Raw genomic sequence first — 13,984 nt, 5'->3', positions numbered from 1 at the left:
ACGCCAAAAGTTGACGCGCCCCTGGGCCTGTGTCGCGCTGCGTTGCGCACGCGGGAGCTTACCCGGAGCCGGATCTGTTGAGGGTTGTAGTCTCGTGGCGGTGATCCGGTCCGTGCCCAGGGAGTCAGACTAAGTGGCGCTGTTTTAGCGGTAGATGTTGGACGACTACGCCACCCGTTGAGTGCAGCCAGGGAGCTGCTGCTGCAGGGCAGACCGCTGAGGCCGGTGGTAGGATTGTGCAGCGTGATAGGGGTATGGCCTCAGGGCAGCCGACGTGGATGATGGGGGTAGCAGGAACCACTCGGAGACGGTACTGTGTAGTTCAGGGTCTTTACTGGTGACAAAGATAGACCCTCCCGGAGTACTGGCTAGCGATTGGGGCCTGGTCAGTCCTTGAGCAGATGGGATCTCCCCTGGCCAGGCGGAGTTGTAGGCCTCCCAAACTAACGATACTCTTCTGGCTACCTTGCTAGAGGCGGGTATAAGTAGCCCACGTCCCTGAGTGTACCGTGTGGTGCTCACCCGTATGGCCGGTGACTCGGGGCCTTCGGGTTTCTGGGCCAGAGGACCTGCAATCCCCTGCCGGTCGGTTTCTGCTGCTGGATGGGAGTTAGTCCCCACAGCCTCGGACTCCGGGTCAGGTGATAACTTCTCAGTCAGGGCGAGCTCTGTAGCTGCCAGCCCCTGACTCCTTGTAACACTGCTCCCACAGAGCTCCTGTTGTTTCTTCCTATATTTGCTTCTTTTCTCTGCTTCTTCTCTACTCACTCACCCTGCCTCAGCCCCAGTTTTATATAGGGGAAGTTCTTCCCCTCCCAGGACTGGGCAGGAGGTGTGGCATGCATAGGATCCCTGACCAAGAGACCTCCCACCTGCTTTCAGACATAACATTGCTGTTACTGTGGAAAACCAGACCCCTGGGGTGCCACATCTGCGTATGCTGTATGCGCGCGCATGTTTTTGTACTCTGTGTGTGTATGCCTATCTGTGTACTGTGTTTATGCATGTCTGTCTACTGTATATGTGTGTATGTTTGCATATGTGAAGAATGAGGGGGCAGGCTGGGCCCTGTGTTGTATACCTATATTTCTCTGCCGTATCTGTGCATCATGAATCGTGATATGTGTTAAAGAGGCCCACTGAGACTTTTGCCCGGGCCCCACAAAAACCTGGAGCCGGCCCTGCTCCCAGCATTGGCTGGGGACACATTAGGACAGCGCACGCTGTCTGTTCCTTTAAGAGGACTGAACAGCTTGTGCGTCCTAAGCACAGTGCCCGGGGATCTGCACGTGGTGCTCGTACCCCGACCATCAGCAGGATCAGGAAGTGCCGGACGGGGGCCGCGGCAGTGAGTGAGTTGGCATCTCTGCCGGGGGAGGGAGGCAGAGGCAGAGTACGTTTCAGTACCCCCTTCCTTTACGCCCTCTCCTTTTCAAGCCCGCAAGGAATGTTTTCAGGAGGAGAGGGGCATAGATGTTCTTCCTAGGTTCCCAAGACCTCTCCTCAGGAACAAACCCCCTCCAATCCACAAGAAAAAAGGTCTTTCTTCTTACCCTTTTGGTGGCCAGAATGTTCTTTACCTCGAAAACATCTCTACACACAACTGATAACACAGGATCCACCAATAACAATAGGTGATGTCTCAGCTGACCTTGCTTCCCCTCCCTTCACAGTGACCTTTGCATATGCTCATTAGACACTTTAATACAAGAGATAGGGTCAGAGTTTGATCATTGTGGCTAATTTATATGTGCATTTCCTGAAACAGGAAGTATGATTCTAGAATTACCCCAAAGGCCAGTGTGAAAACTGCAAGGTTTCTAATTTTTTTTAAATAAAGATATATGGAAAAATATATTTAATAAAGAGACCTAATTTAAACATTAGGTCATTTTCTATTACAAATTCCCTTTAAACATTAAAGAGCGAAATCTTCAACAAACACATGTGTGTAAAACCAAGAACACAGCAGCCACAAGGAAAGAAATCTTAAATATCAAACCATTTTATTTGCCAAATTACAGCCGAATGCCAGCAACATTAAAAAGAGAGAAGATTTAGTGAAAACAGGGGCATTGCGTCCCCAATAAATATGACCTATTGAAAGTAGATTGGAAGCGGGTATTACGGTAGAGACCCTGGAATGTTTCAGTTCTTTACACGTCTTGCCTTCATCGGTCGATGTTTGCCACATAGTTAGTGGGGAAGAGCCCCGTCCTGTTTCCCAGCTTTCCCAGCCACCACGAATCATTAGAGCTTTCTAGCACTTCAATGATGTCGTTGGTTTCGAAACTTAATTCATCAGACTCTAGGGCTTTAAAGTCATAAAGAGCTTTTACCCGCCGAAGTCGTCTTGGTGGTGGTGATGAAGCCTTGTAAGGATAGATAAAGTAGTCACATCTTTGTCAACCAACAATAATCAACAAAAATAGGACACACCGCATCACCTAAAATCCCTACAACACTGAAAGTACTGGCATATTGCAACTACTCAACGTGCGATACAAGTAAATAAAACATATTGACATATAGATCTCAAAGTGCTGATAATTACAACATTTCTATATCAATAACAATTCAGAATTAAAATTCCACCCAGGCATAGATACACACAATATTTCCTATGTACTGTAAAAAAAAACTTCCCAATAAGTTCCAATTACTATAAGAACACTATGTAAAATAATGCACATTAAAAAATACAATTTACCAAACCTATATCCAGTTGTGGAGCCCAGGAAAACGTAATGAGTAACCGCCATTTTGATTTTTATCTCATAAATAAATAATACACGTAAAGATAAGCAACTTTGTATTATATCATATCAGAGAAATCTGCTCCTTTCTCCCCCTGGACTGATCTTTCACTTTCAATTCATGGGTAAAATGTGTTTTCATTAAAGATAGACTTTTTCTATTGTTGAGATAGGAAATGGCAATTGGTGCTTTTAAAATTCTATGGAGAGTGGAGGAGGGTGGAGCTAGAGGCAGAAATAGACATTTTACTGTAAGTTCTCCTGAAACAACAGTTACTTGTCTTCATTGAACTTTATGAGCACCAACTTTCACCTATCTCAGTAATGGAAATATCTGTTTTCACTGTAGACAGATTTTACGTCTGAATTGAGAATTTTGAGAATGAATTATCAGTCCTGGTGGAGAAAGAAGCAGATTTCTCTGATAAGATATGTTCTAAAGTTTCTTGTTAACACGAACTATTGATTTATAAAAAAACAAACAAAAAACGATGCTTACTCTTAAGCGTAATGATCATTTTAATTTGTAGTTAATAAATTATTATTACACATGAAAATAAGCAACTTTGTAAAAAATATTATGATAGAAAATTTGCTTCTTTCTCCTTGTGGACTGATCAGTCATTTTCAAAAATCTAAATTCCCAAGTAAAATCTGTACTCAGTGAAGACTGATAATTACATTACTGAGATAGGAGATGACAGTTGGTGCTGATAAGATTCTATGTAGAGGGAGGAGCTAGAGGCGGAGCTCTTCCCTGATCCCCATTTACATATAATTTTTTCAGTGTTGTCATCCACTGTCTCAGTAATGTAAAATCTGTATTCACTGAAGACATATTTTACGTCTGAATTGAGAATTTTGAGAATGAATGATCAGTCCAGGTGGAGAAAGAAGCAGATTTCTCTGATAAGATTTATTACAAAGTTGCCTATTTTTAGGTGTACTAATGATCTATGAAATAAAAATTAAAATGATCGTTACCCCTTAATGAGTAACCATTGTTTTATTTTATTTATTCATTTTTATAAATCAGTCTTGCGTGGTAATAAGAAACTTGTAATATATCTTATGAGTGAAATCTGCTTCTTTCGAGATGGAAGTTGGTGCTCATAAACTTCAATGGAGAGCTGTATCTGTCATTTTCAGAGAACTTACAGTAAAATGTACGTATGTGTCTGCCTCTAGTTTCTCCCTCTCCCTCCTTCTCCATAGAATTTTAAAAGCACCAACTGTCATCTCTCCTATCACAGTAATGGACAAAGTCTATCTCTACTAAATACAGATTTTAACCAAGAAATGAAAGTGAAAGATCAGTCCAGGAGGAGAAAGAAGCAGATTTCTCTGATAAGGTATATTGCACACTTTCTTATTTTCATGTGTACTATTAATTTATGAAATAAACAAATATATAAATAAATAAATAAATCAATGGTTACTATTTAATTGAAACTGTGTTTTCCAGCAAATACGGCTGATTGCTCCATACGTGTTAGCTCAGTATTTGATATTCTCATGCATTGTTATAGTTGAAAAATATCTAAAACCTACAGATGTTATTGCTGTATACGGTATATTAATGCAGCGCAGCGTATGGTGAGACTTCCGGTTACTCACGATCTGTGATTCCGCTCTCATAGCGCAATTGTTCTGTTCAAACTGTTCCCTTGCGTTCTGCATGCACCTCTTAGCAGATGGATCTGCGTGGTCTCCGCCACTTGGGCCAAATGATCTCACAGGATTAGGGGTCCGAGTTGTCTGTGAGCATAATAGTAGATGCAGTCATATGTACATAAACACTTTCATGTATCTTTAAGATGGGAATACTGCGACTTATAGTTCCACAGCATGTACTACCAATCTATTGTTGCTATTGCAATTATTGTAAGGCTGAGCTGTAAAGTCTGACAATATTAGCTGGGTCTAAGTATTGTTTTGCAAACTTCAACTGTGTTCCATAGCTTGTTTTTCAGTGGCTTTTATTTTCATTTATTACACTACTTCTTTCTTACATACCTTAAAGGGGTGGGGAAGGCTGAGTAAAGCACTTTTTTTTTTTAAAGAGACAACCCATTTAAAGCTGGATAGCATGGACTGAATTGAAATTGTGTAGTAAACGAGTGTGACTGCAGACTTTTGTGATAAACCTGGACAACCCCTTTAAAGGGAATCTGTCACCCCCTTGGCCGATATCAGACCTCTACTATGGCCATACAGGGTATAGAAAAGTAAATCTATACTTACCTGTATGGCCCATAGTAGATGTTAGATTGCAGAGAAAAGCACTTTAATCAGTTATTTTTTCCTCAGGCTTGGCGTCCGGGGGATGCCAAGCAATCCCCGCATATCTGCTTATTATTCCCCAAAATCCCCACCTATATGCTTAATTATTATATTCCCCCCTCCCCTACACGTTACAGGGCCCTGTGACGTGCACTGTGCTCCCTGACTTCCGGGCATGCGCTCTGCTTCATCCCGGCCCCGTCTCTCTGTGCTCTGCGCCGCAGGTTTCTATTGTACAGGCGCAGGGAGTCACTGTCACTTTCCGGCGCCTGCGCAATAGAAACCTGTGGCGCAGAGCACAGAGAGACGGGGCCGGGATGAAGCAGAGCGCATGCCCGGAAGTCAGGGAGCACAGTGCACGTCACAGGGCCCTGTAACATGTAGGGGAGGGGAGAATATGATAATTAAGCAGAGAGGCGGGGATGTAGGGGAATAATAAGCAGATAGGCGGGGATTTCTTGGCTCTCTTTCTTTCCAAGCCTGTGGAAAAAAAGATTGATTAAAGTGCTTTTCTTTGCAATCAGACCTCTACTATGGGCTGTACAGGTATGTATAGATTTACTTTTCTATACCCTATATGACCATAGTAGAGGTCTGATATTGCCCAGGGGGGTGACAGATTCCCTTTAAAGGGAGTTTGTCGCCTTCAAATTTAAAGCTAAGCAGATAGTCATGTATGGGACTTGGCTTATAAAAATCCTTAAAGTAGTCTAGTTTTCTTAGATATTATCTAGGAAACAATCTTTATTCATTATGCAAATAAGGGTGCTTGGTGCACTCTTGGTGTGACTAACGCTCAGTGCACCATTCCACCCCACCGTCTGTTGATCAACAGGGCTTCCATGTCTAGAATGAACGCTGCCTGAACTGAACACCTGGACTTAGTGATACTGCAAAAGCCGAGCACAGTGTCCATGCAGGAACCGAGCAATTGTGCATACATCCCTCTTTCCTTCTTCTGAGGCCTTTTGCTCACTACACCTCCATAGATCATTTTAGATCAGACAGGAAAAAAGGATGTGTGTATAAACTCTCAACTCTTGCACAGTGTGTCTTTTGTGCTGGGTGTGGCAGTGGCAGTGTGTGCATGCACAGCCAAGTTTTCAGGATAGGGCAACAATATCAGAACAGTGAAAGTCCAACACACAGAACCTGCACCAATCAGCTTTTATTAAAGGGGTTGTCCTGCCTTAGGCTACTAGTCTGCTGTCATTTCTATGTGACTGCAGACTTGTGAATCCTCACATCGCATGCACTGCGCACTGTGACGATCACCAGTGCCGGAAGCACTTTGCATACTTCTGGCCACCTTCCGACTAGACTTGTCAGACCTTGCTTAATACACTTGCATTGAGCGAGGCTGTGTCCAACTAGAGCTTTACTGACATAATCATCACTATCCCCATCGGGGCTCACAATCTAGATTCCCTATCACTATGTCTTTGTAGTATGGGAGGAAACCAGAGAACTCGAAGGAAACCCACGCAAACACGGGGAGAACATACAAACTCCTTGCAGATGTTGTCCTTGGTGGGATTTAACTCCATAACCCCATTGCTGCAGGGCTGCAGTGCTAACCACTGAGCCACCGTGCTGCTCCAAAAGGAGGGTTACCAGTATGACATGTCTGGACATTGGGAAGACAAAGGAAAAAGAAGGCCCTTGTGCAAGAACAACATATGGGCCCTTTGAGACTATTAGCTATTCATAATACAAAATTCCAACCGCTTTGGAAGTGGATAGAGGTTAGGGGCCCCTCTTACCTCTTGGGCCCCTGGTGGCTGCACAGCTTGCACCAATTCTATATCCACACCTGCTGGACAACCCCTTTAATGGCAAGTTTAGAGGTCCAAATCCCCTAAGCTTTACCTGTGACAGCAGCTTTTATGTCATAAAGAGAAGTGCTAGGAAATATGTATAATGAATCTTTACATAGAAGACACTCTAAAATCAAGTGTAAATGTTAATAAATTGTCTGGTCTTTGCTGCCCTCTGTTGGTAGCATGTCATGTTACAGAAAGAATCATAATTGCAGATGTCCTGCAAGAAAGAGCTGACAGATAAGGGAGTATTACCCTCTGTAATGTACTGAGGCTGCATGGACCTGTGCTAAAGTAACAGCCACTATGGACACAGTAATAATGTCTGTACTAAGGAGATGTACTGCCCCCGCTCACTGGCTCTATAGAAGAGTATATACCGTATACCAGGCATTGATCATAATATCTTATCAATGTATTATATAAACTATTATGATACATGTGTTCTATTATATTCATCTATGTATGTTGCCAACTGACAAAGGGATACAACTTAACCTTTAATACCAAACTTTTATTACTATAAAATCTACAGACAGTGCACTCACTATTCACACCCTGATGGTTAGTCAGAGGGTGACAAATAGACAAACCTAACCCCCCTGTCTCTACATGAGGTGCAGAATACCCTTATTAACACAAGTCCTTTGTCTCTATGCATTTCGTCGTCCACATTAATAACGACTTATCAGGAGACTAATAACCTATATTGTACTTTACGAGACTGGACAATAAACCCATAAAAACAACAGAAAATAAAAAAAAGTTACAGCACACTACTGTGGTTTGTAATATCCACTAGAGAATGCCTCAAAGGCTACTATCTCCCCATACAAGCACTATGAGAGGTATGTTACACCATTAAAGGTCTACAGCGTGTCCAAAGGACAGATCTTCTTTACGTGTTGTATTTTCAATTAATAGTATCGGTAGCTGTACTGTGTTCATCACAGCTCTTTCCGTTCACTTAAACAACTATCTCTTCTAATGTGATTAGTTGATTGAAGATGGCACTCGTATAATTCCACTAGAATCCTACGCATTTTTTTAATTTAAAAATCTCCTTTTATCATGATACTACCCAACAGCTCAAGATTACATTATTGCACATATGTCTGCATTCGACACCTCTTCATTATAAAAGTCACCTAGATTCATATCCTTATAATTTCAGATATTAAAGAACTGTCTCATGTATATCACTAAATTCATATCCTTCTGATTGCAGATAATCCTGAACACAGTACAGATTATGAGACCACTTTACAGAGATTCTAGTGGATGGCCTGGAGTATATCCCAATTGAATGCAATGGTACACCATACCAAAGTACACTACATTCTATGTATAGCATATTAGGAACTCTGAGATACAATTAATCATAAATGCTAATATGATCTTCAACTAGAGAGACGTTAGATGGTGATAGCTAGAGAGGAAGTGTCAAGGGCAATTAGCTACAAACAATAACATGTTCTGTACATAGAATGAAGTGTACTTTGGTATGGTGTACGCTGGTCCGTATCTGACACTAGGGACCAGAGGTCCGGTGCCTAGGGCGGTGACTTGCAGGGGCGAAGCCCAGGTCAAAATTAAAAATATATATATTTTTTCAAATTATCCTCTCTCCTCCAGGCTCTTTAAGAAAACCCACGTATTTCTGAAGGAAAGGGAGCTGCGCATTCATTTGTATTCGCGTCTTTAAGAACCTCCGTGCGCGCTGACACTTATGGGGTCAGTGGAGCTCCAATCAACTCCCTGACCCCATGTGCAGTGGTGTGCGCACGCTGCTGATGTCACGGCAGCGCGATGAGAAAACCTGGTGAACTCTGGTGGGACTCTGGTGAATGTGGGGGGGAACTGGTGAACGTGGGGTGTGAAACTGGTGATTGTGGGGGTGGAAACTGGTGATCGTGGGGGGGGGACTGGTGAACGTGGGTGGAACTTGTGAACATGGGGGGGAAACTCTGGAGAACATGATGGGGAGGAATCTCTAGAGAACAAGGGGTGATCTCTGGAGAACATGAGGGGGGTAAACTCTAGAGAACATGCTACTGTGGAAGTGCCGCTAGCTGCGCCATTTTCTTGTAGGAAAAATTTGGCTGCAGAAATATGGCACCGCTGGCCGCGCATGCGCAGTAGCATCTCTCGGCAAACAGGACAACAACATTTTGCTACATGTAAATTTCTTGATTTCTACCACGATTACACAGGCAGTATTTAAAATAGCAGGCAGGTCACTGAAAGCACAGTGACCTGTCAGAAGCCATACAGCTGAATAAACAAGCAGAGCACAAGATAAAGCCCCTCCCCAAAGGCCTTCCCCAGAGCATGAGCATATCATTATCTCAGAAATGAAAATAAAGATTAAAAAAGAACCACAGGACAGATTTCATCAACAAAGGTATCATTTTAATCAGTGTAACGCTCGCCCACCTGACAGTGTATGTGGTTTACTAAGCACAACACAATCCTGCTGAAAGGTGCGCTTTAAGGCTAAGTGCCCACAATGCAGAAATGCTGCAGATTTTTCCTGCCAGGTTGAAGCGTTTGTCAAGTGTTTTTGCATGAATTTCTGCATGCGGGTTATCAAGCACTTTTCCAAGCGATTTTAGCATCACTTGGAAAGTGCTTGACAACTTGGTCACACTATATAAATCCATGCAACTGGCTTGGATTTATATAGTGTGACCAGGTTAATAGTTAAAAAAAGAATAAAAATGTAACAAAAAAAAAAACACATTATACTCACCTTCTGATGGCCCGCGGTCTTCTCTCCGGTGCGTCCGGTCTCTTGTACGGCACGCGGTGGTGTAAAAGGACCTTCCATAACGTTATTTAGTCATGTGACAGGTCACACGACCGCCGACGTCAGCGGTCGTGTGACCTGTCACATGACTAAATGACGTCTTGGAAGGTCCTTTTACACCATCGCGAGCCGCCGGGGAGCCAGGACGCACCGCACAGGAGACCGGGGGCCATCGGATGGTGAGTATAATGTAAATTTTTTATTTTAAATTCTTTTTTTTACAGGTACTTTGGTACCCGGGTCTGATGAGAGTCTCCTCTTCTCCAGATCCGCTTAATATCTGCATGTGCACATGTAGTCATGCAGATATTAAGCGATTCAATGCAAGTCAATGGCGGCAATTACGCTGCGTGTCCGCAAAATTAATGGACATGCTGCGGATTTTTCCACAATGATAATCCGCAGCGGAAATTTCTGCAGCATGTGCCCAGCACATGCGGATTATCATTGGGGACCATGGGGCACGTATTACCAAGCATTTTTTAAGCATTTTCGCTGCAGAAATTCCGCAGCAAAAACGCTTGAAAAACACATAGTGGGCACGCAGCCTAAAGGTATTGTTTCAATCTGGAAAGTTATCCCCTCTCAGCAGGTGGTTGGACCCCCAGCATTTCCAAAAACTGGAGCAGAGGTTGATCATCCGCACTGTGTCTCCATTTATTCTTAATGGGACTGTCAGAGAATACTGAACACAGTGCTCTGCTGATTTTTGGTGTTCCCATTCGAATGACTGGAGCAGTAGTGTGGATGCCTTTGCTCAATTCGACTGGGGCTTTTTAGATCCCCGGTCCTCAGGATTGGTGGGAACCACGACGGTTGGACCCCCAGTGATCGGAAAATAATTCCCTATCCCGTGAATAACTTTCAAACTTGAGATATCTGCTTTAAAGAGTATCTAAACTTTTGGGATACTTTTTATGCTTTACACCCATTCTGAACAGATCGGTGAGTAACCCAGTTCTGAGGCCTCCACCAGTCACTAAAGAAAGACCTAGAAGACTGCAGCTCAGGAGACAGGAAAGCATGCACACAGCGCAGAGTGGATCCAGTGACTAGACAGTCATAGTCCTGTCTCCTGAGCTGTGCACTTCTAAGAGTTCTTTGGGGGGCTCAGGTCCCACCCTCTCCATACTGAGCCAACTTCAGGCTCACACCAATCTGCTGAGAATTAATGGACCTAAAACATAAGATATCTGCCATAAGTTATGTTAATCTTTAGTTGTTTAATAATGCTCCTGCCTAGGACCAAGCAGTACTGTGACTCCTGTATGGTCCACTGTCTGATGATGGCTCGTAATAACTTCAAGCTTCTCCTTACTGTTGTTATGGACATACTGGTAGTTGTAGGTTAATGGGATACAATTGTATTTGGGGGTGACCTGACACTGCAATTGATTACTGTACTAAGCTTGGCAATGTATTCATGTACTGATGAAGGTTCTGGTGATGTAAAACTGTATTGACGGTGGTTCTGATGATGTTTTACAGCACTGACAGTGGTTCTTGCAATGTTTTCCTGCACTGACAGTGGTACTGGTGATGTTTTACTGCACTGAAGGTGGTTCTGGTGATGTAATACTGTACTGACTGTGGTTCTGGTGATATTTTCCTGTACTGACGGTTGTTCCGGTGAAGTGGTCATGTTGTAATCTTTAACTTATGAGACTTGATACTAAAACATTATAGGGTCAGAGCACTTGTTGGACTAAAAATACAACTGTCTGAATGTCTGCCAGCTGGACAAGAAATTGTCTAAAGCCCCCATATACTATAGACAGCTGTCCGATTTTTCGGCTGTCAGTTATCTTGCCCGGCTCTCCCATTTATAGGATTGCTGACTCTACACAGCGATCCTGTGTTCTCTATGAGAGTCGCTGTTAGACATCTGTGATAGCAGCTTATCACTCAAAGGACTAAAGGATCTACAGCCCAAAATCAAACATGCTGGATTCTTATTTCCTCTGGCAATCATCAGTCAGAGGCCCCCATACACATTGGACTGTCAGCGGAACCTGTTGGTATCAGCGGGTTTGGCCAAAATTAGTTTAATGTGTATGGGGGTCTTAACTAGTAGCTGTAGGGTATGAGCACTGTCAGGGTATGTTCAAACCACTTATTTTAGAATTCTGTGAATCCGTGGAGTTTTTCAGATGGAAGACGCTTGAGGATACATAATTGTCATTTTGTCCCGAAGTAACCTTTTTTTTAAGTCTTTTCTGACATCTTTTAGCCATCAGTTTTTTTTTTTGTTTTTTTTTTTAAATGGACCAGTCATTTCTTTTAGCCTCTTCATGTATTGGGAAAACTTAAAAGGAATCTGTCACCCCCTGGGAGATATCAGACCTCTAATATGGGCATACAGGTGATAGAAATGTAAATCTATACATACCTGTATGGCCCATATTAGCGGTCTGCTTGCAGAGAAATGTGTTTTTATAAAATCGTTTTTTACATGTTTGGCGTCCAGGGAATGCCAAAAAATCCCTACCTATCTGATTAGCAAGGCCAGAAATCCCTGCGTATCTGATTAGTAAGGCCAGAAATCCCTGCGTATCTGATTAGTAAGGCCAGAAATCCCCACCTATCTGATTAGTAAGGCCAGAAATCCCTGCGTATCTGATTAGTAAGGCCAGAAATCCCTGCGTATCTGATTAGTAAGGCCAGAAATCCCTGCGTATCTGATTAGTAAGGCCAGAAATCCCTACCTATCTGATTAGTAAACCCAGAAATCCCTGCCTATCTGATTAGTAAGCCCAGAAATCCCTGCCTATCTGATTAGTAAGCCCAGAAATCCCTGCCTATCTGATTAGTAAGCCCAGAAATCCCTGCCTATCTGATTAGTAAGCCCAGAAATCCCTGCCTATCTGATTAGTAAGCCCAGAAATCCCTGCCTATCTGATTAGTAAGCCCAGAAATCCCTGCCTATCTGATTAGTAAGCCCAGAAATCCCTGCCTATCTGATTAGTAAGCCCAGAAATCCCTGCCTATCTGATTAGTAAGCCCAGAAATCCCTGCCTATCTGATTAGTAAGCCCAGAAATCCCTGCCTATCTGATTAGTAAGCCCAGAAATCCCCGCCTATCTGATTAGTAAGCCCAGAAATCCCCACCTATCTGATTAGTAAGCCCAGAAATCCCCACCTATCTGATTAGTAAGCCCAGAAATCCCAGCCTATCTGATTAGTAAGCCCAGAAATCCCAGCCTATCTGATTATTTGTGGTTAAAAAATACTCAAAAGACTGAACATATGAACAGCGAGTTGTTTGTACATTGCGGTGTATGAGTTTAGCATATATTTAGCACTTTTTCAGGCATGTTACAGAGCGGATCTGCCATAAAAAAAATGCTGTGTACACATACCCTTAGTCTGACTGATCAGTAGGGGGCGTGACCACTTAAAGTGTCTAGGGCAGCATGAATGCCAACTACAGGCCTGGGTGTACTGTGCTGTGTTCGGGATTATATGCAATCAGGAGGATATGAATTTAGTAATATATATGAGAGACAGTTCTCTAATATCTAAAATGGGAATATTTGCAATTATAAGGATATGAATATAGGTGACTTTTATAAGGCTGTGTGCCCACTATGCGTTTTTCAAGGGTTTTTGCTGCGGAATTTCCGCAGCGTAAACGCTTTCAAAACGCTTGGTAATCCGTGCCCCATGATGCCCAATGAAAATCTGCATGTTCTGTGCCCATGCTGTGGAATTTTCCGCAGTGGATTTTCCTTGTGGAAAAATCTGCATCATGTCCATTATTTGTGCGTTTCTGCATGCGGATTTGAGGTCCCAATGCATTTGAAAAATGCAAGTCAAATCTGCATGTAAAAGTGCTGCAAAAACGCGTGTAAAATCCGCAAGCGTTTTTACTGCCAAGAACATGCAGATACGCTGCTGAAATTTTCTGCTTCAATTCTGCATCGTGGGCACATAGCCTTAGGAAGAGGTGTCAAATGAACACATATGTGCAATAATGTAATCATGAGCTGTTGGGTAGGATGATAAAAGGAGATATTTATCTAAAAAAAAAAATGTGTAGGATTCTAGTAGAATTACAAACCACAGTAGTGTGCTGTAACTTTATTTTCTGTTGTTTTTAGGGGTTATTGTCCAGTCTCGAAAAGTACAATATAGGTTATTAGTCTCCTGATCAGTCGTTATTTTTGTGGACGACTAAATGCGTAGAGACAAAGGACTTGTGCTAATGAGTAATGAGGGGGCATTCTGCACCTCATCCTATATGTAGTGTAGGGATTTGTACTCACTGAGCCGCGTTGGAGGTAGGCACAGGTTCACACAGTGATGCAGTCCGTGGG

General features: G+C 42.9%; 1 protein-coding gene across 3 annotated transcripts in view; it reads right to left on the bottom strand.

The window, feature by feature from the left end:
• Positions 1–1,983: 1,983 nt before the first annotated feature.
• Positions 1,984–13,984, bottom strand: part of GRAP2 (GRB2 related adaptor protein 2) — a 298,245-nt gene continuing 286,244 nt past the window's right edge. For all 3 annotated transcript variants that reach the window (XM_073642728.1, XM_073642726.1, XM_073642727.1), the window contains 2 exons: positions 4,374–4,514; positions 1,984–2,372 (listed from right to left, as the gene is read on the bottom strand). In XM_073642728.1, the coding sequence (XP_073498829.1) occupies positions 2,172–2,372; positions 4,374–4,514 (342 nt within the window). In that variant the 3' untranslated portion in view covers positions 1,984–2,171. The remainder of the gene's footprint in view (positions 2,373–4,373; positions 4,515–13,984) is intronic.

The sequence above is a fragment of the Phyllobates terribilis genome, unplaced genomic scaffold, assembly GCF_046119375.1.
Source record: "Phyllobates terribilis strain yellow unplaced genomic scaffold, ASM4611937v1 Scaffold_8__6_contigs__length_399053987, whole genome shotgun sequence".
NCBI lineage: Eukaryota > Metazoa > Chordata > Amphibia > Anura > Dendrobatidae > Phyllobates > Phyllobates terribilis.
The sequence above is the reverse complement of the archived record's forward strand: the minus strand, read 5'-3'. Positions and strand labels throughout refer to the sequence as shown.